The 27,366-nt window shown below is 32.3% G+C and overlaps 1 protein-coding gene across 26 annotated transcripts in view; it reads left to right on the top strand.

The window, feature by feature from the left end:
- The window catches only part of PPIP5K2 (diphosphoinositol pentakisphosphate kinase 2), an 88,799-nt gene that overhangs the window by 11,666 nt on the left and 49,767 nt on the right, over positions 1 to 27,366 (top strand). For 16 of the 26 annotated variants that reach the window (XR_011997010.1, XM_072736657.1, XM_025992831.2 and 13 more), the window contains exons 4-19: positions 1,179 to 1,269; positions 2,870 to 2,955; positions 4,237 to 4,391; positions 5,619 to 5,720; positions 7,269 to 7,430; positions 8,930 to 9,051; positions 10,751 to 10,852; positions 11,982 to 12,068; positions 12,797 to 12,872; positions 13,072 to 13,181; positions 14,121 to 14,206; positions 16,581 to 16,706; positions 16,847 to 16,968; positions 17,256 to 17,438; positions 24,847 to 24,988; positions 25,755 to 25,978. Coding sequence is in view for 25 of the 26 variants with exons in the window: in XM_072736657.1 (XP_072592758.1) it covers positions 1,179 to 1,269; positions 2,870 to 2,955; positions 4,237 to 4,391; positions 5,619 to 5,720; positions 7,269 to 7,430; positions 8,930 to 9,051; positions 10,751 to 10,852; positions 11,982 to 12,068; positions 12,797 to 12,872; positions 13,072 to 13,181; positions 14,121 to 14,206; positions 16,581 to 16,706; positions 16,847 to 16,968; positions 17,256 to 17,438; positions 24,847 to 24,988; positions 25,755 to 25,978 (1,976 nt within the window). In the remaining variant the exon portion in view is untranslated. The remainder of the gene's footprint in view (positions 1 to 1,178; positions 1,270 to 2,869; positions 2,956 to 4,236; positions 4,392 to 5,618; positions 5,721 to 7,268; positions 7,431 to 8,929; positions 9,052 to 10,750; positions 10,853 to 11,981; positions 12,069 to 12,796; positions 12,873 to 13,071; positions 13,182 to 14,120; positions 14,207 to 16,580; positions 16,707 to 16,846; positions 16,969 to 17,255; positions 17,439 to 24,846; positions 24,989 to 25,754; positions 25,979 to 27,366) is intronic. The other 10 variants (XM_025992833.2, XM_072736661.1, XM_025992829.2 and 7 more) reach the window with 1 other exon arrangement.

Raw genomic sequence — 27,366 nt, 5'->3', positions numbered from 1 at the left:
CCAAGAGGAATTTAGGGAATAAGTCTTTTTTAACTGACCATAGTTTTTTGTTTAGTTTTATTAACTAATGCCTTAGTACTTACTTCCCCTCCAACTGTTCTGATAATGATACAAGATAACAGTGTCTTCACAGGTATACTGTAGTAGGCAAGGTTAAATTCTAAAGTTACGCATGCTTACTGATTTTTACTCTTTTCCTTAGATAAGCTATTCATTAAGATATTGTCATTTAAGGAATAATGATATTTATTGGGAGCTTACTATCAGGTCCTATGCTAAGTGTTTTATATACATTCCTTTATCAAGTTCCTCAAAAACTCTACTAGGTAAGACAAGTATAATACTCATTTACAGCTGAGAATCAGGGGCTTAGAGATGTTGAATAAATTCACCCAGAGTCGCATAGCTAATGAAAGATGGAGCCAGGATTTTCCTGCTTTGTTAGACTCTCTGGTATACTGCCAAACCGTCTCTTAATAGTATGTATTGATGGATAAAATTGTCAATACAGAGAGTACAGTATAATCATTAAAATGCTTTGGAATCTTTTTAGACCTCTTACCATATCTGCCATTTGATTTGTTGTCCATGTAAGTAGTAATTTTACCAAAGTCTAGAAATTTTAGGGAGTTAATTTCTGATACCTAGGAACAGCAAGTATGATTCTGCTCATATATTTTATATTTATGGCATATCTGTTGTATGTAAATTAACTTTTGTTTTTGCTGTTTTTAAAGATGCAGTTCTTTGAATTATCAGCAATTTATATGTATAAATATCAAACTAAAATGAAAGAAGTTACACATATTTTTTAAAAAATCACCAAGTGATTGTAATATACTTATATACAGATTTCTCTTTGTGTATGAGGTAATCTTAACCTTTTATTAGGTGACTTTGAATAATTAGTCATTGGCTAAGATGTCAGTGGGTCTGAATTCGGTTATATAACCACTGACTTGTGCCTTATCAATGAAATTAACTAGGAAAAAATAAGACTTACTAATAGTACAAGTTAAGTTTTATATATTTATTTTTCCACAATTTATATGGAAAGCAGTTATAAGCATAATGAAATTAACCTTTTATGGGAAGTGACATAAATTCAAATTGGTAAAGCTATAGATATCAACTTACCTTGAGATTGTACAGAGTATGTTAATAATATGTGTTCTTAGGATTTCCACTGGACAAAGCAGTTGCCTATGCAAAACTCAGGAATCCATTTGTAATCAATGACTTGAATATGCAGTATCTCATACAAGATAGGTGAGTGATGAAGATGGCTGAATTAAGGGAAGGAAAATTAACGTTTATTTAGTGTCTACTATAAGCTGGCATCAGGTGTTTTCATATACGTTAATTTGTGGTATCCTCTAAAATACTTAGAAATAGGTATTTATACCCAGTCTTATAGATGAAGAAACTTGAGAATCAGGAAGATGAATTAATTTGCCCAAAGTCACAAGTAGTTCTGTCAATAGTGGAACAAGGACTTAAACCAGGTTTGTTTAATTTCCATAGCCTACTGAACCATTGAAAATTATGAGCAACTTCTCTGCCATGTGACTGATGATGAAATTAGGGTTATACTCAATATAACTAGATTTTCTTTAATGGTAAAATGCAACTTTTTTGAAAAATATTTCGTTACATATCTTAGCACTCATATTACAAGCCAAAAGCACAAATTTCTGAGAGAAACTGGAATACAAATAAATTTATATATTTTGTTTGAGTGATGTTTCACTCTGATAGCTACCTTTATAATTTCACCAACATTTTCTTTTGTGTTAGCATTGCAGTATGAGATTACATGTGTGAAAATGCTTTATAAAGTATAAGGCCCTATAGTTTTGGGGGTTTTCCTATTCCTCCAGGTAGTAACATTATTAGTAGCCAACATTTTATTTTTTATTTTTTTTAAAGATTTTATTTATTTATTCATGAGAGATAAATACACAGAGAGAGAGGAGCAGAGACACAGGCAGAGGGAGAAGCAGGCTCCATGCAGGGAACCTGATGTGGGACTCGATCCTCGGACTCCAGGATTATGCCCCAGCCGAAGGCAGGCACTAAACCACTGAGCCACCCAGGGATCCCCAATATCTAACACTTTAAAATATTGTTCCTAGATTTACATATTAATAAATGCTTATGTTATAAATATATTCATAATGCATATTTACTTTAAGAAATTTGAAAAATAAAAGCATTAAAGGCATTTAACCCTGATACTATATCATATTTTTTTCTTTTTTTTAAAGATTTTATTTATCTATGAGAGACACACAGAGAGAGAGAGAGAGAGAGAGAGGCAAAGACACAGGCAGAGGGAGAAGCAGGCTCCATGCAGGGAGCCCGGTGTGGGACTTGATCCCGGGACCCTAGGATCCCGGGCCAAAGCCAGGCACTAAACTACTGAGCTACCCAGGTGTCCCTATATAATTTTTTTTCATATAGAAATAAATATGTACATACATTCACATTTTACAAAATTAGGGTCACTTTTGTCTTACAATACTATGAACATTTTCCTATGTTGTTAAATAGTCTTTGAGTATAAAGTTTTTAATAGGTAATAGTCTGTCATTGCCCTGTAGCAGCTCTGTATTTAACCATTTATTTTTTTATACATTTACATTCCCAGTTTTAAACATTAGTATTTTAATATGCCACATAAAGTGTTGTGTGTCCATTTTTGTTCTAATATGGCTGAACATTCCCTTAGACATTTTCAATATTTTACATGATTTATTTATTTAAAAAAATAAAAGACTTGAAATCTATGCCTTTTTAAATAATACAATAGTAATGTACCATTAAAGTAGAGCAATAAAACAATAAAAGATGTTTTCTTTTTCTTCAGAAGAGAAGTGTATAGTATTCTTCAAGCTGAAGGTATTTTACTTCCTCGTTATGCAATTTTGAACCGTGACCCAAATAATCCCAAAGGTAAGAATATGAGATTTTGAGCAAGCTACGTTTTGTCACCAACATACTTTCGAGGCACTTCTTTTCTATAATTAAATAGAAGGAAATCAGAGAACTCATAGTTCTGTTTACTTAAAAAAAATAAAAATAAAGCCAAGTATGCATTACATTCAGTTCAAGTTTGGCACTATAAACTGAAAGGCCAAAAATAAAAAATAAAAAAAATAAAAAATAAATAAACTGAAAGGCCCACTAATAATTTAAGAGTTATCTATCCTACTTTTCTGTGGTCTACATTTGACATCTGGGAATCGAAGAGTTTTTAAATTACATATTTCATCATCTTGTATTGATTGGGGATAAGTAAGTGATTTATCTATGACTATTGAAGTCAGGATTAGAAACTTTATGCTAGGATACCGTAATTAAATTTCTGATGACTAGAAACTTAGAAGTATTACTTAATACCTTAAAGTACCCTTTGCTTCATTTTTCTAGTTATCTAAAACATAGCATGTAAGTTATATATAACAGTCTGACAAGCCAAGATAAATGTTTATCTGCTTTACTATTTAATATTCTGGTAAGACTATTTTGGAGAATTTTGATGATTTTTTTTTACCTTAAAGCAACTTTTGTTGAAAACTAGATATAGCATTTATCATTAGTAACAGGGAACTTCTCTCATTTTTCTAGAGGTAAAAAATTAACTTCCTAATTGGATTACTTTATATAGGTTACATTAATAACAATTTCATGTTTTGTGGTATCTATGATACAACTGATTCCATACAACTTTCAGAATATGGTAGCAATCTAGAAAAATTTTTCAATTTTTTTTGTTGGTATCATTTCATATGTAACTTTGATTCTGTGGGATAAAGTGAAATGACAGGTTTGTAAGATTTTGAAGAATAACTATAGTTTTTAATGTCATGAATCATAAATAGTGGGGTATGTTGTTTGCATAAATATTTTTTTAGAATTATTTATTTATTTTGGAGAGATAGGGGGAGGGACAAAGGGAGCAAATCTTCATTCAGGCAGACTCCTTCCTCAGTGTGGAGCCCAACACTAAGGCTCTATTTCACACAATCTATAAGATCACGACCTGAGCCAAACCAAGAGTTAGATGCTTTACTAATGAGCCACCCAGCTGCCCCTGCATAAATGTTTAATTAAAATCAAATCATACATTATCCAAGGTTTTCTTTATATAATCTATTCTAGTAAAAGCTTTTAAAATAATGTTATATCTAGACAATATGCAATATGTAATTTTTCCCACTGTTTGATTTTTAGAATGCAATCTGATTGAAGGGGAAGATCATGTAGAAGTAAATGGTGAAGTTTTTCAAAAGCCATTTGTAGAAAAGCCAGTCAGTGCAGAGGATCACAATGTTTACATTTACTATCCCACGTCTGCTGGTGGTGGAAGTCAAAGACTTTTTCGAAAGGTAAACCTTTGTTATCCTAGGGAATGCTGTTCTTAATACTTTGTACAAATTTTACTAAAAGTAATCAAGTATTTAGTAGAACTCTAAGATTAAATAAGACTGCATCATTCAGGGATAAATTAAAACTGATACACTTCTTTGTTAGAAAAGCAAGGCATCATTTTAGTTATTTACTGTTGTTTATGCGAAATTTCTACTTACAAAATACCAAGAAAATCATTTTTATCTCTACCTTCCACTTATGTATCTGGCTTATGAGAAATTTGGGTAAAGGTCAGTAGTCTTTAAAAAAATGGCCCCCAAGATAGAAAATTCATAGACAAAAATAGTATCAATAACTTTTACATACATGAAATATGCTCAAATAAATGCAAATGAAGTCTAAAAGATAATGACATTGAAGTACCTTTTGGATTGGCAAGGATCAAAAACATTGAGATAGTTGGAAAACAAGCACAAACCCAAATGTTGGCAGAGATGTAAATTAATAGAGCCTCTTACCTCTTAGCATCATAATTTGACCATACAGTAAGATTAAAAGTGCACGTACATTTACAAGGAACTATGGAAATGCAAAGTAAGAACACGGTGAGATACTACTTTATATCCATTAGTGGCAAGTGTTATGTCTAACAATACCAATTATAGACAAGGGTATAGAGTGGTGGGAGCTTACACACATTGCTAGAAGACGCTGAATTGTTAAAACGGTTCATAAAATATTTTGGCATTATTTTTGTCAGTTGAATATGAGCACTTAGTAATTCTGTCACCTGCTAATTCTACTTGTAGCATATACCTTAGAAATACTCTTGCACATGGAACACTTACAAGAATGTTCAAAGCAACACACTTCTCCTGGCTAAAGCTTAGAAAACAACCTAAGTACTTGTTGATAGAATGAATGAATTATGGTGTATTTATACAGTGGAAAATTCTGTAGTGGTAAAAGTGAACAAATGAGGGTTACATGCAACAACATGGTTGATTGGAACCACTCTTAGGAACATTATTCTTACTGTTCTTGGTATTTTTTATACGATTTGACTTACATGTAAGTTATAATTACAGCAGAAAATAATACAGTCTCAACTATATGATAAATGTCAAACATTTGTTTTTATTTTTTGGTAATATCTAAGATGGAAATACATGGTAAGAAGGTTATATTATAAAAGTGAGATGAATAATTTAGTTTTTATATTTGCGGATATCTTTCTTTTTCAGATCGGCAGTAGAAGTAGTGTTTATTCCCCAGAAAGCAATGTACGAAAAACAGGCTCATATATATATGAAGAGTTTATGCCCACAGATGGTACTGATGTGAAGGTAGGATTGATTACATTATATTTTAATTTTGTATTTAGTTTACCAGTGATATCAGAAAAAGTGATTAACCCCGGGGATAGACTCTATTCTGAATCTCTTTATGACTAGGGATTCTTAATCTGTTTTGTATTATAAATGCCCTTGGCAGTCTGAAGCCTTTAGACCCTTTTTTAAGAATAGTTTTCTTAAATGTTTAAAGCAGGATTGCCAGAGGAGACAAATTTTATTGAAATATAGTTAGAAAAGTATTTAAAAACCAACTTTGTGATGTAATAATATGTATATGTGCTTTTTTAAAAGGACATTCATTAAGGGACACCTGGGTGGCTCAGCAGTTGAGCATCTGCCTTCAGCTCAGGGTGTGATCCCGGAGTCCCAGGATCGAGTCCCATATTGGGCTCCTTACATGGATCCTGCTTCTCCTGTCTCTGCCTTTCTCTGTGTCTCTCGTGAATAAGTAAATAAAATTTTTAAAACAAAATAAAAAAATTAAAAGAACACTAAACAATAAAATATAGTGGGTAAGGGTGTAATAGCCACTAGTTTCTAAGCATTGATTAGTGTAAATGATCTGAGATCTGCAGCAACTGTAGCGTAATATAAAAATATGTTTGATTTCCTTTGGTCACAGATAAGGTCTTAATTGTTTTGCCTTTAGCAAGTCTCTAATGACAATGTCCTTTTTTTCTAAGGTATAAACCTTATCATGAACCTCATTAAAAATTTCTCATGTGGATTTTGTTGACCATAGGATAATAATGCGGTTCATAAGGGTGGCATACAGAATATTTCACAATCTGTCCTCTGTCTGCCCTATGGACCTTATTTCTTACAGTATAAATAACACCAGATAACTTACCTGAATGCATCATGCTCTTTCATGCCTCTGACCTCTGTGTTAATTACCTTTGCTTACGGTGCTATTTGCTTTCTTGTGTCTGCCTTTCAGTATATACTGTCCCTCACCACCACTCCCATTTTTTTACTCTTTCTTTTGGCCATGACTTCCATTTGTAATATTTTAAATTATTTGGACCTCCCTTTGGTTAAGCTAAAAAAATTTGGAAAAGATCACATCCCCTACAACCTCATGTTCCTCTATAATGCATAGTATAATCATTCTTTGTAGAGAACGGAACTTCATGTTTCCAGGCTTTTTTTTTTTTTTTTTTAAGATTTTATTTATTTATTTATGAGAGACACATAGAGACAGGCAGAGACATAGGCAGAGAGAGAAGCAGGCTCCTTGCAGGGAGCCCGACGTGGGACTCCATCCTAGGACTCTTGGATCCCGGCCTGAGCCAAAGGGAGATGCTCAGCCACTGAGCCACTCAGGCGCCCTTCACGTTACCTGTTTTGCCATGTAATCAATTACATTTCCAATGTATTAAAAATTTTGGCATGTGAAATAGAAGTGTGAAAAGAATAGTCTGAAGATTGAAGTATTTTTGTTATCTTTTGATTTGTTGTCTGCTGTTTTTTTTTCATTTAATACATTTAAAATAATATATAAAATTTTTAATATACGTATTTTAACATTTATGAAAGGTTTATACAGTGGGTCCAGATTACGCACATGCTGAAGCTCGAAAATCTCCAGCTCTTGATGGCAAGGTGGAACGAGACAGTGAGGGGAAAGAAGTTAGATACCCTGTTATTCTTAATGCACGAGAGAAATTAATTGCCTGGAAAGTCTGCCTTGCATTTAAGGTAAGATGTTTTACAGGCCATACAGACCCCTGTAAAAGAAATTCTAATTTTCTTTTTTGAGTAGAAGAAATGTTATATGGGCATTTAATTGGAGAAGTAAAATGAGAAGATACTGTTTCTCTATATTCTTTCTGTATTAATATAAAAAGGAATTTTTCCAATTCAGAAATTGAAATGATGGAGGAAAACTTAACTAAAACAGTAGCATTAACCAGTGTTTAGAGGTATTATTTAACATGGTAAAAACAACTGGTTAAGAGTACTAGTACTATTTACTCAGAATTGATAAATGATGGCTTTTTTGAATAAAAAAGGTCCTTAGCAGTCTTCTACCTTTGTCAGTACATCCTTTAGCCTGTTTGTTGTGTATTATAAAATGTGTCCATAAAAGCAATACAAATATGTTTCTTAAAGAAAACTTTTTACTTCTAACATTTGACTCATTCTCTCAGTCTATATAAATATATTAGGCTTCCACTAATGTTTGTGGTAAAGACTATACAGAAGTAGTACAACTTGCAGCTATTATTAAAGGATAAATTTTACCTCTTGAAGTCTTGTCTTGGGTATATAGCATAAAGACTAGTGTGTTACTGGGTATTAAATTATAAATACTTTATGTTTTAATAATTTGAAGTCACTTTTGTGGAAGGAATATTAGCCTTTCAATACATTTTAAGAACTATATATAAATTGTTTTAGTTTTATAATACAGGATTCCAAAAGACATGACTTAAAATCACATTATACTAACATGAGGATTTGAATATAAAATGCAGAAGATAGAAAATTTTTGGAGCCTGAGCAGGAAATTCATACCTTGCAACTAATTGTTCTCTTCTCCCAAATAAAGTAAATTTATTTCAGGTGCTCACAGGGATGTAGTTGTCAGGGTTTAAAAGACTCAGAGAGGAATGTCTGGCTGGCTCAGTTGATAGAGCCTGTGACCCTTGATTTTTGGGTTCGTGAGTTTGAACCCCACATCGGATGTAAAGATTACTTAAAAATAAAATCTCTTAAAAAAGGATTCATAGAGATAATTGGACATTTTCTGTGGGACATATCTTTAAAACTATTTTTTGCTTTATACTTTTTTGTTTTAAAGTGATATAATTTCAACTATAACAAAATTTAACAAAGCCTTTAGAAAGTTTTACTCTTATTTTTTAATTGTTGCTTGAAGAACATCTTGTAATAGTATAACATTACTGTTATTATGTTAATAACATAGTATGTTATTTTTTGGCTCCTCTTATCTCTTAATCATTTTTGTTCTGTATTTATTTCATGGGGGAACTCAAATGATCATATGGTAGATTTCATATATTTTCAGAGTACTCAAGTTACAGATGAATAATTTCATTTATTACTTACTATGAAATCAACTAATAAGCAATAGTACATTTTTAGGCATTTATAAAATTTGATATGTTGTAATAAGAAAAACTGTGAATCCTAATTCAAATGTAACTTTAAAGTTTATAATTTATTTTAAATAGCAAACAGTTTGTGGTTTTGATTTGTTACGGGCCAATGGACAGTCCTATGTCTGTGATGTCAATGGCTTCAGTTTTGTGAAAAACTCCATGAAGTATTATGATGATTGTGCAAAAATACTTGGGTAAGGATTTTTTTCTTTATGTTTCTCCTCTTTATCTTTGTTACAGCTAATGCATACCAGCTACTCAGAATCCAAATAATTGTAAATATCAAATGATCAGGGTCTTATAAGCATTCTAGAATAAAAACCAATGTTCATAAAAATGACATCCTCAAAGAACCATGCCAAATCCTGAATTATACTTTGGGTTAGCTAGCAAAGGCAGATTGATTTGTGGCCGGTATAGATGAAGGCTTAACGATATTTTAACTTCTAGATTTAGAAGTGTTATATAATGATTATTATAGATAATTTATTAGGTTACTTTGTTCTGCAATATGATTACAGTTGAAAAGGTTTCATTTTCTTTTAAGATATAAAGTGAACATTCATGAAAGTAAGCAGAGTAAAATAGAAATATTTGGAACTCAGGGTTCCTCTGAATGATACTGCTTTCATGGCGCCTCGGGTGTCTCATTTAGTTAAGCATCTGCCTTTGGCTCAGGTCATGAACCCAGTGTCCTGGGACTGAGCCCTACATTGGTTCCCTGCTTGGCAGAGAGCCTGCTTCTTCTCTCTCTGCTGTTCCCCCTGCTTGTGCTCTCTCGTTCTTGCTCTGTCAAATAAATAAATAGATAAATCTTAAAAAAAATACTGCTTTCTATTATCATATATCACTTAAAGATTATCTCATGAGATTATCAAGTGAACCCAAAAGAAATTACTGCATGGAGAAATCCATTTTTATATCCTTTGACCTATTTTCTTATACTTTGAAGATTCACAAGACAAATATTTTTAAACCAGTTCAAAGTATATTTGATAAAGTTGTAGGAAACTTATACTTTATTTATTTATTTATTTATTTATTTTAGGAAACTTATACTTTAAAATGTATTGTCATAATTGGAATCAGCTTTTATAGTATATTTTCAAATTGGTGAACTTTGCCTTAAGGTGAAATTTGGGGGAGCTTACTAAATTTTAGCATGAATAAATGCTCAGTTTAAACAATATAAAAAATGTTTTATAATTGCTTAACATGTTTCCATTGTTAACTGTATTAGTAAAATATAATGGAAATTTGATTAAAAAGAGCCATGGTATTTAGAGTAACTTCAAATGATCAGTAAACAGGTATGAAATGATTCCTGGGACACCTGGTGGCTCAGTTGGTCGAGCATTCGACTTTTGGTTTTGGCTCAGGTCACTCTCTCAGGTCATGGGATTGAGCCCCATATTGGCTTATGCTCAGTGGGGAGTCTGCTGGAGATTCTCTTTTTCTCCTCCTTCTCCTGCCCCCATTCATGCACACACTCTAAATAAATAAATAAATAAATAAATAAATAAATAAATAAATCTTTTAAAAAGAAGAAATGATCTGTGGCCATAAAGAAGAGACCATCTTGGTTTTCAGAATTGATCTGTAAGTAGATACAATGCAATTACAATGATTTATTTGCATCTAATGTAATTTATTTCTTGGAACTAAAATAATAATCCCAGATTTATGGCCTTTCTTCAGTGTGTTCTAATGCACCAGTTTAGACCTGCTAATCTAATTTTTAATCAAGACTGATTCTTTGAGTTACTTTTTATTACACAATAATAGAATCACTAGTTTGACTTAAACTTTTATGATTCTGTATCATTTATCATTAAGTACTAAGTTTTGTCTTAAAGTGAGCTAATTTATAGTCTCTTCTTTTTTGTATCAAAGTAATATTGTAATGCGAGAGCTTGCTCCACAATTTCATATCCCCTGGTCAATACCCTTAGAAGCTGAAGATATCCCAATTGTACCAACTACATCTGGAACTATGTAAGTTTGGGTATTTTCATTTAGAAATTCCTTGTGTTTTGTACATCAGTCTCTGCTACTACATTAGAGAGTAAATCTTTTAATGATTTTTGGACACGTTACTGTGTATGTTTTCATTTGATTAACTTTGCAGTTAGAGAAATCGATTATATGCTTTTGAGGGGTCCACCTAGATTAAAAATCTTTTATATTGGTAAAAATAAAATTCTGGAAAAAAATCCTGAAAAATGCTTAGATATTATAGAACTATTGAATTAAGTCATAAAAATAAAGGAGGTGCTAGTAGGTATGTCACTTAAAGGTTCATACTCAGTGGTCATACAACTTCTGTTCTCTGAGTGTGTAAAGAAAAACAGGTATATCTTGAAGTAAATTAATTAGACCAGTATTGCCAAAGAATCTGATAACATTCTGCTAGTGAAAATAACTGCTTGAAACTTACCTGCTACTCAGATGAGTGGACCAGATGTTTTCATATTCACAGCTTGGATGTTTACATTAGCATGTTAAATATTCTGAGAAGTCCCAGTTGGGGTCTTGGTATTAAAATATTTAATTTTATTTTTAAACCAGTATTCTCAAACTATTTAAGAGAATTTTTTTTTTTTTTTAAGGTCGCTTATTAAAATCCTGTAGGGTTGTATTCTATGGCTTACAGTTTGGCACACGTGAAATTATACCCTAGTAATATCATCTTCTAGTAATTTGTGTTTGAAATACTTGTTATTTCATCCTTATTCTTACAAGGACAAAATAAATATAGCAGCTATAAAGTAAAGCTTTATTTTGCTTTGATTTAATGAAATCTCAGTCTGTGATGATCTATGCTACAGGGCAAGTACTTAATGAAGTTCCAGGATTGCTATTCGTTTACTCTTCACCCAGTGTGAGCATAGCCATCTCTAGACAGGAAGCTGATATACAGCTTCGTATTACTCCCCTTCCAGCTTCTTAAAGTCTTCTGAAGATTGAATTTGATAAAATCGACAGGTTATTACATGTAGTGTTCTTCATGGGAAAGATTTTGAAATGGTAAAAGATGGTTCTAAATAAGTGATGAGATGCTGTTTTAGTTTGAATTACATAACACAAATCTTTGAAAATTGAGACTTTTTTTTTGTTATTTTAGGATGGAACTTAGATGTGTCATAGCTGTGATACGGCATGGGGATCGAACACCAAAACAAAAAATGAAAATGGAAGTGAGGCATCAAAAGTATGTTTTAGGGGGAATAATATAACACTTGGGATAATTTAAGATTTCTGATAGGTGATCTAATTTGATTAACACATCATGTAGAAAAACTGGCTTCTTATTTCTTGGCCATTAATTTAAACCACTGGATACAAACAAAATTCCTGTATGTTTGTATCAGCAACTGAAAATTATTATGGCAGTATCTATAAATTACTGTCTGTCTGATCTGACTTTCATTTACGGTTGTAAAGGTGTCACCATTCAGAGGTGTTCTGTTTAATCTTGGCATGTTATTCTCTTCATTACTTTCTCTGAGTGCTTGACCTCTCAACCTTCTAGAAGAAAATTAGAATGTAAGTTTGTCTTACTTCTCTTCAGTATTTGATTTGGAAATCATAAAATTTAAAAACTTGAACCAATAAATAAGTGTTAAAACATTTTTTAACATGAATATGTATGTGGTGACTTCAGAAAATAATATTTAATATTATAATCATATATTCAGTTTCCATCATGAGAAAACTTTTAAAAACAATCTAGTCATTATTACTTTGATGTGGTTAGGGGAATACTAAGTTTTATCACTCAAAGTAATGATCACTCACCTTGTATAGTGAAAGAGGACACACAGTATCTGAAATCCATAGACCCTGAGTCCCATGTCTTCATTTTTAATTGATTTGTGTAAGTTTATGGTGTTAATATTAATCATGGCAAAGAACTAACTGTGCTGTCTTTTTTATAAGATTTTTCGATCTTTTTGAAAAGTGTGATGGATACAAATCTGGGAAATTAAAACTCAAAAAGCCAAAACAATTACAGGCAAGTACATTTGTTTTCTTGTTAGTTTTATTTATTTTTTTATTCATTCATTCATTCTATTTAAATTCAGTTTGCCAACATACAGTATAACACCCAGTGCTCTCTCATCATGCGCCCTCCTTAATGCCCGTCATCTTGTTGGTTTTAAATCACTAATGGCAAACTCACATAAAAAATTCAGTTCTTTATTATTTTATAGGAAGTACTGGACATTGCCCGACAACTTCTTATGGAGCTGGGGCAAAATAATGATTCTGAAATTGAAGAAAACAAGTCAAAACTTGAACAACTTAAGACTGTATTAGAAATGTGAGAATCTTTTTGAAATCTTTAATTTTGATAACTACTTAGAGTGTTCTTTTTTTATTATCTGGCTTTGTTAAATTTCTTTCACAGTTTGATCTTTCTGCACTTTATTGCTGAAGATGACGAGAAATTAATGAAAGTCTAGTGAGATTTTTATTTACACCTGTAAGAAAATAGATTGTTGTGTTTAGGGTTATTGTTTTAGTTTTACTTTTTATTTTGATGAGAAGATTTTGGATATTTTATGAAGTAGTATTTAGGATGAAAACCAAATTGCTAAAAGACCATGGATTAAATGTTGTTTTATTAAAAAACAGTTTTGAACTATGTTTTAATAAAGTGAAATTGAGGCCAGCCCTGGTTACTCAGCGGTTTAGTGCCGCGTTCAGCCTGGGGTGTGATCCTGGAGACCTGGGATCGAGTCCCATGTTGGGCTCCCTGCATGGAGCCTGCTTCTCCCTCTGCCTGTGTCTCTGCCTCTCTCTCTATGTGTCTCATGAATAGATAGGTAAAATCTTTAAAAAATAATAATAATAAAATAAATAAAGTAAAATTGATGACACCAGTATGCCTATTATAAGCTTTACATATTTGACCACTTAGAATTTTATTTCCTTTATTTTTTAGATATATATACATTTATATTTTTTTATACTTCTATACTTTGCCATCTCTTCAGAATTGTCTAAGTTTTATAGAGAAAATTTTGTATTTTCATTTTTAATGTGATTAGAATGACTACCTTTAGGACAGATTTTCTTCTGGGATATGTTAGAGAATTCAGCAATTAATTACAAATAGAAGGTGGCACTTAAACGTAGATTTTAGTTTTTCTATAGATGGATTTTAGTTTTTATCTAGATGGACTTTAGTTTTTCTTTAGGAGGTTACATTGAATACTTACTGAATATTATTTGTTCTGCATATCATTTTGTTTTTCAGGTATGGCCATTTTTCTGGAATAAATCGTAAAGTTCAATTAACTTATCTCCCTCATGGTTGTCCTAAAACATCTAGTGAAGAGGAAGGTATATCACTATTAATACTTACTTAATAATTAATACTTTTAATTATGTGTAGGGATCTACCACTCATTTTACTACCTTTAGACCCTCATCTGTGTAATAATTCAAGGACTAACATGCTGAATAATGGAAAAATAAAGTTCTGTTAACTTTGACTTCTATCCTTTAAATAAGGGATAGATTTTATTCTTTATATTTTAAGTAAAGGATAGACTTTATTGTTTTGGAAACTGCTTAGGACTTCCCTTTTAAGATTGTTTCACAAAGTTTATTTATAACTAAATGTTACTTAATGGGCCCCTTTCTTCCTCTTTTAAGTAGAAGAGGACAGAGTATATTGGAAGAAAACTCAAAAAATACAAAAAGACTATTTGAAGAAATATGTAATATACATGTTCCTGATATAGCTATTTTCTTCCACTGAATAAATCAGAATGAGCATTTAAATAGCATAGAAATCCATAAATCTATTTACCCTTTAAAAGAAAAATGGGCAGGGGTTGGAGAAACCATTTCATTGAGGAATGTGATCCCCAATAAAATAATGATAATAATAGTAATAATTACTTTTGCCTATCACACTAGTAAATGTTTTATTCATTGGTCAAATGTATGATAAAGAATGTTGATGAGAATGCAATGTGATTGGATTTCAGTCATATTGGTAGGAGAATAAATTGACTAACTCTTTGAAAAGTAATTTGTCAATATATATTAGAAATTTTAAAAAATGGTCATACACTTCAATCTTAATTCTGCTTATAAGAATATATCCCAAGGAAGTGGTCAGACATTCAGGAAAAGATTGATCTTTGGGGATATTCACAATGTCAGTATTTATAGTGGCATAAATTGAAGTAGTGATTATCTTAAATGCAAGCACAGGTGTGATTATGTTATAAAGCACAGGTGTGGGGCAGCCCTGGTGGCTCAGCGGTTTAGTGCTGCCTTCAGCCCAGGGCCTGATCCTGGAGACCTGGGATCGAGTTCCGCATCAGGCTCCCTGCAGGGAGCCTGCTTCTCCCTTTGCCAGTGTCTCTGCCTCTTTCTCTCTCTCTCTGTCTGTCATGAATAAATAAATAAAATCTTTAAAAAATAAATAAATAAAGTACAGGTGTGATTATGTTATAAATTTATCTTAAAATTTTAAGTGTTGCTATTTTGTCACACTAGTGATTAATAGCAAGATCAGTTCCTTGATTTTAATGTTTGTGATCAAAAAACATTCTGTAAATAACTATGATTGAAGAAGTGTGCTAATTAATTGTCCTTCCATAAATTAATATTGGCCTGCATAAAAAAGCATGTACAACTACTATTTAGTCCCAAGAGAAAAGTTGATTTCTCTCACTTTAATGAATCATCATTAAATTTTTCAGCACTTATATTGTTTGTTTTTAAATTACCTTTGTTTCTGTAGCCCAATGCAGATCTTAGGACATGATCAAGGCCAGATAAATTAGGGATCCCTGGGTGGCGCAGCGGTTTGGCGCCTGCCTTTAGCCCAGGGTGCGATCCTGGAGACCTGGGATCGAATCGCACGTCAGGCTCCCGGTGCATGGGGCCTGCTTCTCCCTCTGCCTATATCTCTGCCTCTCTCTCTCTCTCTCTCTCTGTGACTATCATAAATAAATTTAAAAAAATTAAAAAAAAAACATTAAAAAAAAAGGCCAGATAAATTAGGTATAGAAACTCATTTGCATGTGGAACTTCCCTAATATCTGAGAAAAAACTTTTTGGCCAGGGACATAAAGAGATTGCACAATTCCAAATTTAAAAAAGTTGCCCTTGGCTGCATTTTATTCTATATCTCATTCATAAACTTAAATTATAACAAATTTTAGGCTTTCTGATCTCACATCTTCCTAAAAATTATGCCAGTCATTGATTCCTCATCATAAAAATGTGAATCATAAAAATGTATACATCTTCACTTCAGCTATCATTACCTTTTATGTGAGATTCTTGATGTAAAGACAAAATCTCATCCTGTGGTCAAGGAGCTCTTAATCTAGCATCACTAGCACAACTAAATTAAATATATTGGGCAAATACTATTGGTGCCATGTTACTATGAAAGCAGGGAAGGTAGAAACAATTCTTCTTTCAGAGAACTGGGAAAGAGCCTTCTTCCTAAAGTATGGAAGAGGTTTTGAAGTTTTAGTAAGATTTTAACAAGTAGAGGCAATTAGCAAAGAGTGTTCCTGACAGAAGCAAAGGCCTACAAAGGTAGGTATGTTCAGAGGAACAAAATAATGTACGTAAAAGCTATATTCTACTGCAGAAGATAAAACAAAGAAAAAATTCATCTTGAAACGTGTCTTTGTAAAAGAACCAAACTTGACATTTGCCTTTTATCCATTCACATGTATCTTAGACAGCCGAAGAGAAGAACCATCCTTACTTTTGGTTTTAAAATGGGGAGGAGAACTAACTCCCGCAGGCAGGGTCCAGGCTGAAGAACTTGGAAGAGCTTTCAGGTGTATGTATCCTGGAGGTCAAGGTAATTTGGAGTTTCTTTAATTTGGCTGAGTCTATGCATTATGTTTTCAAATCTTCACTTATTTTGAGATCTTACTAAATATTTATAGAAATATAGTGAGACAAAAATATAGCTTAAGTGATTTGAGTATTTATTTTCAGGAGATTATGCAGGATTTCCTGGTTGTGGTTTACTTAGATTACATAGTACCTATCGACATGACCTCAAAATATATGCCTCTGATGAGGGACGAGTCCAGATGACTGCGGCTGCTTTTGCAAAGGTATAAATAAATTTTTTAAAAATTAGTAGAAATGTTGTCTAATATTACATTTTAAAAGATATTTTGCCAAGGCAAATATTTTAAATATTTAAATATTCTGAATTTGAAATTTCAAACTCTAGCCCTGAAATGGTAGATTAGCTTTATTATTAATAAGGTTTGTTTATTGCAAATAGTTAGCTAATACCCTGTGAAATTCAGCATGTAACAAAGTAATTATTATAATACTTTCTGTTAATTTGTATACTAATGTTAAAATCTGTGTTGGCTTTATTTAATATGTTTAGGGGCTCCTAGCTCTAGAAGGAGAGCTTACACCCATTCTTGTTCAGATGGTAAAGAGTGCAAATATGAATGGTCTTTTGGATAGTGACAGTGACTCTTTGAGCAGTTGTCAGCAACGTGTGAAAGCAAGACTTCATGAAATACTTCAGAAAGATAGAGATTTTACTGCTGAAGACTATGAAAAGGTGGGTCTTAGCACACTTTTACATTGTGAAATATCACACACATGCAGAAAAGTATATAAAACATAAGCTTAGATCCTATTCTGTTATAAAGCAAATACTCCTGTAGGTACCATCCAGATACAGAAATAGAACAGTGGGACACTTCTGACCCTTGTGTGTCCCTTCTCAATTGAAACTCCTTTCCAACATCCTAGAAATAGTTACTATCCTGGCTTTATATTGCTCTTTTTTGTAGGCTTCTCATATCAAGAAAACTTATTTAGATTTAGATTTAGATTATTTAGATTTAGATTTAGATTTAGACCCAACAGTTGTAGTCTCATTTTTGGCTATTGTCTAAACTTCATGCAATAGAGTAGGTTTTCACTTATATTTGGCTTCTTCTGCTTAATATTGTGTTTGTGATATTCGTCCATATTTTTGAGAATTTCTGTGGTTAATCACTCATTACACCTATGTAACATTTTATTTGAGGGATTGGCAGACTTTTTCTGTAAAAGACCAGATAGTAAATTTTAGGCTTTGTGGGTCACATATGGTTTCTTGTTGCATATTCTTTTTGTTTTTTAGCGACCTTTTAAAAATGTAAAAACTATTCTTTGCTTTTGGGCTATGCCACTGTCCACATTTGGCCTGTAGGACAGTTTGATGACCCATGTTCTATTTTATGAATGTACTAAAATTTGTATATACTTTGTATATACTTTTGTGCTCTTATGATTAATACTGTTATGACTGTCCTGTATAGCTCCTACTGCATATGAGCATACATTATCTTAGTCACATTCTAGGACTGGAATTGTTGTGACTCACAGTTTGCTTATGCTTCACTTTTAGTAGACAATGTCAAACTGTTTTCCAAAGTCATTAAACCAAATTACACTTACACCAGAAGTCCATGAGAATAATCGTTATTCTAAATGATCTCTCTTCTTGGTATTCTCAGACTATTCAGTTTTGGCCACTGTGAAGGTGGATGTGTAATAGTAGCTTGGTGTGGTTTTAATATTTTTGACTGTTTAGACACCATTTTATGAGGCCTTCTCTTCAAGTCTCTTGCCCCCCCTTTTTTTTTTTCCCTACTGCTTGTCTGCATTTTTCTTAGTGAGTGGTAGATGTTCTTAAATTATTTTGGTTGTAAGCTCTTTATATGTGTTCTAAATACTACTACTTTGACCCTTGATGGTGTCTTTCAATAAGCAGAGGTTCTTATTTTTCATGAATTCTAAGTTTAATTTTTTCCTTTATGGTCATTGCATTTTTTATGTTGTCTAATATCTTTTTTCTTTTTTTTTAATTATTGAGGTATAATTGACACACAATGTTGCATTAATATCAAGTGTACCACACAATGATAAGACAGATAAGACTATATGTTATGTTATGCTCACCACAAGTGTAGCCATCATCTGTCACCATAAAGTGCTATTATAATACCATTGACTGTATTCCCTGTGTTGTACCGTTTATCCCCATGACTTGCTTGTTCAGTAACTGGATGCCTGAATCTCCCACTCCCCTTTGTGATTAGCATATTTTAATGTATAGCTTATAATATCTTTTTCTAATTAGAGGTCATAAGATGTTTTTATGTATGATCTTCTGTAACCTTTACTGTTTTGCCCTTCATGTTTATCTGTAATCCACTAAAATTGATTTTTGTGTGTGCTACAAGGAAAGGATGACAAAGTTGATTTTTGCCCAATTGTATATACATGCCGATATTTCAGCACCACATACTGAAACACTGTGCTTTCCCCATTAAGTAGTCTTTGTAATATATATAGTGTAGTCTATTTCTACACTATATTCTTTCCTTGATCCTGTGCCACTGACTAAGATCACCTGAGTCCTATATGGGTCCTTTTTCAAGATTATCTGGGCTTTTCATTCATTTCCATATAAATTTTAAAATAAACTGTCAAAAATCCTGTTGCTGTATTGACTTACATGGATCAAATCTGTAGTTTCTGAAATGTACATCTTTTAATGTATTCTTAATGCTGTTGTAAATACTACCTCTAAAAATTTTATCCTCTTGCTATGTAGAAATAGCTTCTTAATATTGACTTTATAAAATGCATCAACCTTATTGAGCTCATTTATTAGTTTAATAACTTATCTGTGGATTTTTCTTTATCTTTTTTTTTTAAAGATTTTATTTATTTATTCATGAGAGACATAGAGGGCGCTAAACCGCTGAGCCACCCAGGGATCCCATTTTCTTTATCTTTTAAAGGCATGCCCCCAAGTTTTTTCTTCCTTTCTCATCTTGTTTATTATTTTTCTTGTCTGAATTCAGTAATTAGCACCCTGAAAACTGTTAAATAGAAGGAACATTTCTTGTCCATGTTCTCAAAGAAAGCTTTAACACTTGTCCATTAAATATGTTTTCTGTAGATCTTTTGATAATTATTCTTTTTTTAAATAATTATTCTTTTTTGAAATGAGGAAATTCCATTTTGTTACTGTTTTACTAAATGAAAAGTTCCTGAATTTTATCATGATTTCCTTTTCATCTGTTGCGTCATATGATTTTTGGGAGATGTAAAGCTATCTTGGTTCCTAGAATAAATTCAACTTATATATGTGTGTGTACATATTTTGTTGTTCTTGTTAATATATCTCACTGGTTTGGGTTTACTGTTTTTGGTTAGGAGTTTTATATCAATGTACATGAGTCAGATTGACCTTCACATTTTTATTCTTATGTCTTGGTCCTCTTTCAGTATCAGGATTATGCTAGTTTAATAAAATTAGTTAGGAAGTCCTATTTTGGGGAAAGAATTTGTGTACATATCTTTAATTAAATGTTTTGTAAAATTGAGGCACCTGGATGGCTCAGTCAGTTAAGTGTCTGCCTTAGGCTTAGGTCATGATCCCAGTGTCTTGGGATCAAGCCCTACATTGGGCTCCCTGCTAAGCATTCTGCTTCTGCTAAGCTCTACATTCTGCATTCTGCTCCCTGCTAAGCACTCCCTGCTTCTCTTTCTCTGCCTGCCACTCCCCCTGCTGTGCTCACTCTCTCCCTCTCTGTCAAATAAGTAAAATCTTTAAAAATAAAATTTCGCACTCTAATTGTGGATTTTCCTTGTCTTTGTATTTCTTCTAATCTTTACATATTTGATGCCTGTTACTGGATAGATACAAATTTAGAAATGATGTATTTCCATCGGTACTTTTGGCCTCAAAGTTTGCAGTTAATATAGCAACAACAGTTTCTTCCCCCTTCTTATTTGGTTTTACATTGTATATCTTTTTTATCATTTTACTTTGAATCATCCTGGAATTACATTTTTAGGTATATCTATTACAATCTGCATATAGCCAGGATTTTTAAAAATGTATTATGAAAATCTTTAGAGCAGTTTTATTTACATTATAAGTGATTGATAAATCTACGTATGAATCCACTAGATTTTCAAGTACTTTATGTTTATACTGCCTTTTTTATTTTTCTCTCTTCCTTTGTTGAAGTTGGTACTTTTTATTTACTTATTTCTCTGTTAGCTTAAAGATTATATTTGATTTTATTATTTGTTTTGTCATTAACCCCAGAGATAACTGTAGGTTTCTATGACTTCTTAAAGTTAGATGTTTACATACATGGTGCTCTTACTCTTCCTGGACAATGCAAGGACTCTAGAAAAATACTCTTCAAACGTTAACTTGGCCTAAGAATTATCTGGAGTCTGGTTAAAAATGCAGATTCTGATTCTTTACATCTCAGATAGGGACTAAGATTCTGCATTCTAATAAGCTTTCAGTTCATGCCAATGCCTGCTAGTCCTTAGACCACACATTTAGAAGTGAGCTTTAAAATTCTTGTAACATTTAGCTAAGCCTGCAGCTTATATGCTCTTAATATTATTTTAATTTTGTATCTTTTAAGCTATACAATATTACTTTTATTATTTTATGCAAGGAGTTTTTTATTTAGATTTGCCCATTAATTCACCCTTTTTCGTTTTTTTGTTTGTTTCATTTTAATGGGTTCCACACTAGGCTTGGGTTCCATTTCCATGCACGTCTTGAACTCACTACCCTGAAATCAAGACCTGAACTGAAATCAGGAATTGGGCACTTAACTGACTGTGCCCCTCATGTGCCCTTTAAATTACCTTTCATTCTTTCTGAAGTTCATAGTTTCCATTTAAGACCATTTTCCTTCTGTCTGAACAACCAAATTAATTTTGTCAGTATTAGTCTTCTGGTGGTGAATTCTTTTTTGTTTATCTGAAGATGTTTTTATTTCAAGTTTACCTTTTTTTTTTAAGAAAGGGGGTGGTGTGAGGAGAGGAGCAGAGGAAGAGGGAGAATCTTTTTTTTTTTTTAAGATTATTTATTCATGAGAGACCAAGAGGCAGAGGGAGAAGCAGGCTCCCCTTAGGGAATCTGATGCGGGACTCAATCCCAGGACCCCAGGACCACAACCCAAGCCAAAGGCAGGTGTTCAACCACTGAGCCACCTAGGCATCCAGGAAGAGGAATAATCTTAAGCAGACTCCACACCCAGTGTGGAGCCTGACCTGAGGCTCAGTCTCAAAACCCTGAGATGATGACCTGAGCTGAAATCAAGAGATGGGCACTTAACCAACTGAACCACCCAGATGCCCCTCAACTTTACTCTTATAGAATATTTTCACTGGTTATAAAGTTCTAGGGTAACATTTATTTTCTTTCATTGCACTGAAGGTACTGTTTCACCATCTTCTTAGCTTATACTGTTTCCCTTGAGAAGTCATTTGTTGATCTTATTGTTGTACCTTTGAAGATAATCTTTTATTTATTTTTTTACTCCTGGCCACTTTGAACATCTTTAACTTTGATTTTCAGCAATTTTTCTCTTGTGTGTTTAGTTGTAGATTGTAGTTTGCTTTTTTAAATTTATCCTGCTAGTAGCTGATTAAGATTCTTGGATTTGTAGTTTCAGTTTGGGGAAGGTGTTTTTTTTGTTCTTTTGTTTTGTTTTTGTCTTTAATGTAACATTTGTTACCTTCTTCTGGGTCTTTAAATACATGTTTGTTAGAACTTTCTCTTCTCTTATCCTTTAAAAAAATTTTTTTTGTCCTTTGATCTCTATACTTCATTACCAATAAAATTTTCTCACTAGTCTTCCAATTTATTAAATCTCTCTTCAGCTGTATTCAATGTGCTTTTAATTCAGCCAGTACATTTTTCAATCCTAGAGTTTCTTTTTGCTTTTTTAATATATAATTTGTCATTTTTTTCAGTCATTTGCATTTTTTTGTTTTTAGTGTTTACTTTTTTTGAATACAGAAAGTTTCCTCATTTTCAGTTGTTTTATTTTGATATTGTTTTCTTTTTAAATCCAATATTCCAATGTTTTATTAGTTTCAGGTATACAATATAGGGATTCAGCAATTCTGTACATCACTCAATGCTCATCATGATAAGTGTATTCTTAATCCCCATTACCTATTTTTACACCCCGCCCCCACCTCTACCCTGGTAACCATCAATTTATTCTCTGTGGCTAAGAGTGGTTCTTTTGGTTTGTCCCTTTTTTTTCTTCATTTGTTTTGTATCTTCACTTCCACATATGAGTGAAATCATGTGGTAGTTGTCTTTCTCTGACTTATTTCACCTAACATTATACTCTTTAGATCTAACCACGTTGTTGCAAATGGCAAGATTTTATTCTTTTTTGTGGCTGAATAATATTCGTGTGTGTGAGTGTGTGTGTGTGTGTGTGTGTGTGTGTGTGTCTGTATACACCATATCTTTTTTTATCCAGTGTCTACATCTATATGTTTATACTTGGGCTGCTTTCCTAATTTGGCTATTGTAAATAATGCTGCAGTAGATATAGGGCTGCATGTATCTGTTAAATTAGGTTTCCTCATTTTTTGTTTTTTTATCATTCTTGTACCTAGGTTCTGTTCTGTTGTTTAGTTTGCCTTATCTCATTCGTATACCATCCTGTTTTCTTTCGTGCCTGAATATCTTGAATAATGGGTGCATATTTGTTTGTGGAAATAAAATTAGCTTAAGATTATACTATCTTCCAGTGAAGTTTTCTTAATTTGTTCCTGATCCATGCCTTGTTGACATAGCAATCTAGGATTGCCTTAGTCCAGTTTCAGAACAGGTCTTTCTTTCTCTTTTTCTTTCTTTCTTTTTCTTTTTCTTTTTCTTTTTCTTCCTTTTTCTTTCTTTTTCTTTCTTTTCTTTATTTTATTTTATTTTCTTTCTTTTCTTTCTTTTCTTTCTTTCTCTTTCTTTCTTCATGAGCAACACAGAGAAAGAGGCAGAGACATAGGCAGAGGGAAAAGTAGGCTCCATGCAGGGAGCCTGATGTGGGACTTGGTCCCAGCCCTCTGGGATCACACCCTGAGCCGAAGGCAGACTCTCAACTGCTGAGCCACCCACGCGTCCCCAGAACAGATCATTCTGAGCCAAGAGTTGACTTGAACATGGTCTGCAGTTTGCTCATGGATTGGTTTGCATCTGATTCATCTTTTTTTTTTTTCAAACCTTATATGCATAGCTTTCCAAGTTCTACTTTTGGGAACCTTAGACTTGACTTTTGTCCATTAACCTAACAAGACTGTTAAAACTCTACTTCTCTGCTGTCTATTCAGAATCAACAAATGTCTCCAGTGCCAAAGTAGACCTAAATGCCAGGATCATTCTCTGGATCTCTAACCTATAAGATTTGCTCTCCTAGTTTCTTACCGTGTTATCTCTTGGATACCTTACAGCAAAAATACAGAAGTTCTTTGCCCAGAATTTTTACTTTTCTTTGATGGTTAGATTGATCCAAACTAACTAGTTTACAATAATAGGTGTAATTCACTTTATGAACTTTAAAGAAACTTACTTAATGGAATAAAATAACTTGCCATGCTAAGTATCAAAACTGGAATTTTAAACTATGTTGTTGTTAATAGATTTTATTAAGATAATCTCATCACAAAGGCATTAGCATGGTCTTTAAGAGGACCAGATCTATAGCTGGACCACCTGCTTCTTTTCTCCCACTCTTGACATACTATTGGCTTGATCTTAGGCAAGTGTTAAATACCTCATCTGAAGGAAGATGGTGATAGTAATAGCATCTTAGGGAAATTGCACGTAAATATATGTCGAATGGTTAGAACCATATTGAGTCAGCAATTTGTCATTGTAAGAATAAAATTTCATTGTAAGTTAGAGTAGTTCTGCTAAATTTTCTCTGTGAGTACTCTCATGATTATTAATATTTAATATTTTTTAATGTTAAATTCTGAGATTTTTACTTCCTTTTTGATCTTATTACTGTATTTTAGGGGTCGTCTTCAGTTTTGATATGGAATTGGTCTCCAGCTACTGGAAAATTTTGTATATTGATCTCTTAGACAATTAGGCATAACTAGATGTAAAATTTATACTTTCCTCATTATAGCTTACTCCATCCGGAAGCATTTCTCTTATCAAATCAATGCATTTAATTAAAAATCCTGTGAAGACTTGTGATAAAGTTTATTCCTTGATACAAAGTTTGACTTCTCAAATCAGACATCGAATGGAAGATCCCAAATCATCAGGTAAATATTATATGTTCCTTTGAATGTGAAACAAATGAAAATTATTATCCAATTACTATAAACATTTTAAAATAAGATGCATCAATCTTAAGAAATTAAGCCCCTCATACTATTCAAGGTATGATTTAACATACGTGCAACAAAAGAATAATAGTTTATAATAGGTTATAGTTTCTTTTCCCCATGATAGCATGAAAAAGATAATAAAATATTACTATTAATTCTGTAGCATTGCCATATAGTTAGAACCAAATAGCATAATAAGAAACAAGCAATAGGAAGATGATCTGGACTCTAACTCTCAGATTAACTTGGGCAACTTTGAAATCTAGGATTTTAACTGATAAAAATAAATCCTCTGAGCTGTTTAATTCCTAATGTTCCTTTCTGCTAGAGACTATCCTGTTAGTTCTGTGAATATAGTAAGAAAATAGTATTTAAAATTCAGAATTGAAAATAGCCTTAAAAGAGTTTTGTTATAATTGTTATTCTTTTTCCTCTGATTATTGAAATGTGTAACATAAGGAAAGGCCTTTTATAAACCGAAGTCCTAAGCCAATTATATATATCTTTTATTTAAGTCTACAGAATATATGGTTGCTAATGGTATATGCCTATAGTATCATTCCCTTCCTTCTTAATAGTTCTACCTCTGACATTTAAAAAATTCTGATTATCAGTTTTTTAGTATATACCTTTTTTTTTTTAGTGTATACCTTTACTCTGATTCTAAGTTTAATATGTTAAATATGTTATGTTGTTTTAGATATTCAGCTTTACCATAGTGAAACATTAGAGCTTATGCTACGTAGATGGTCCAAGCTGGAGAAAGACTTTAAAACAAAGAATGGAAGATATGACATTAGTAAAATCCCTGACATATATGACTGTATAAAATACGATGTCCAGCATAATGGTTCCTTGAAATTAGAAAATACAATGGAATTATATAGGCTTTCAAAGGCATTAGCAGATATTGTTATCCCTCAGGTGAGTAAATCTAGGATCAGTTTTCTTACAGTGTTCTGTAGCTTCTTTTAAAATGTCTATCACTGGATAAAAGATAGTGGTTTTCATCTCTATAAAACCCATAACTTTTAACAGGAAAGTAATTATGAATTTATAAATCAGACTTTTTATTGTATTAAATCATTACTTGATTTTCTAATAGTTTGATTATAATGACTTTAAAACTTAAGAATTCATATTCCTAAAGAAAAATAATATACTAACAAGACAACTGAAAACAGGATGGAATATATTACTTAAATATTTATTGGCTACTTATGTACCAATTCTGTGCTATGAAGTATCTGGGGAGTGGGAACAAAAGGTAGCTGTGGCCCTATGTAAATTTTACAAGTCTTTTTATTTTATGTACAAGCATTTTGAAAAAAAGGAAATATTTTTAAGAAAGAGCAAGGAGGGAGGGGCAGAGGGAGAGGAAGAGAGAGAACCTTAAGCAGGCTCCATGCCCAACATGGAACTCAACATGGGGCTCAATCTCATGACCCTGCAATCATGACCTGAACCAAAATCAAGAATCAAATACTAATTATTTAGAGGTGAAAGTGTAATTTATTTTTGGAAGATTGTAAGTCATGAGTCTTTTCATTTATAAGATTTATAAAAAAGGTGTAACCAAAGCTTAAATAATTGAAATGTAATTAGGCAGAGAATCAGCTTGATAATGAAAAGACAAGTGACAAAACAAGTGAGTTACAGAACATAGCAGAAAATGATTCCAGATTCCCTTTTGGGACTTGTTTTCAACTCAACTATTAAAGATTATTTGGATATTGTAAAGAGAAGATTGGAGTAGATCAGATATCCAACTATGAACCAAAGTTAAAAAGCAGAAAAAAATGGAATACATGAAAAATATGAAGATGCTGAACCAAAGTAGCCTTTCTTAAAAATACAAATAAAAATAGCTAATGTAGTATCAGTATCCCTTTCTTAATATTCACAGAAAATTCAGGAAAAACTATAGACGTTGAAAAACTGGAAATTCAGACAGTGTACAACTTACCTGTAATTATTTGTGTACAGGTTAAGGATTAGCTTATTCTTTCAGCCTGAGAGAACAGTATTTGTTTGGTCAGATGTATAATATAAATGATCTTAAGTATATTTTTTGATTCGGTGACTTGCAAAATGAATTATTTAAAAAGTAGATCAAAGTATCTCACATATCAGGAATGTATATATATATATATATATATATATATATATATATATTTGAGCCTCTTAGAAAAAACACTGACTTAGCAAACAAGGAATTATTATCTGACAACTTCTTTTTACTAAATGGAAGAGAAGTTTTATTCTGCAAAAGTAATTTAGAGGCATTCTGGATTTCAGCTCAGGTCATGATC

The sequence above is a fragment of the Vulpes vulpes genome, chromosome 14 (assembly GCF_048418805.1).
Source record: "Vulpes vulpes isolate BD-2025 chromosome 14, VulVul3, whole genome shotgun sequence".
NCBI lineage: Eukaryota > Metazoa > Chordata > Mammalia > Carnivora > Canidae > Vulpes > Vulpes vulpes.
Note: the sequence above shows the minus strand (reverse complement) of the source record. Positions and strands in the feature narration are given on the sequence as shown.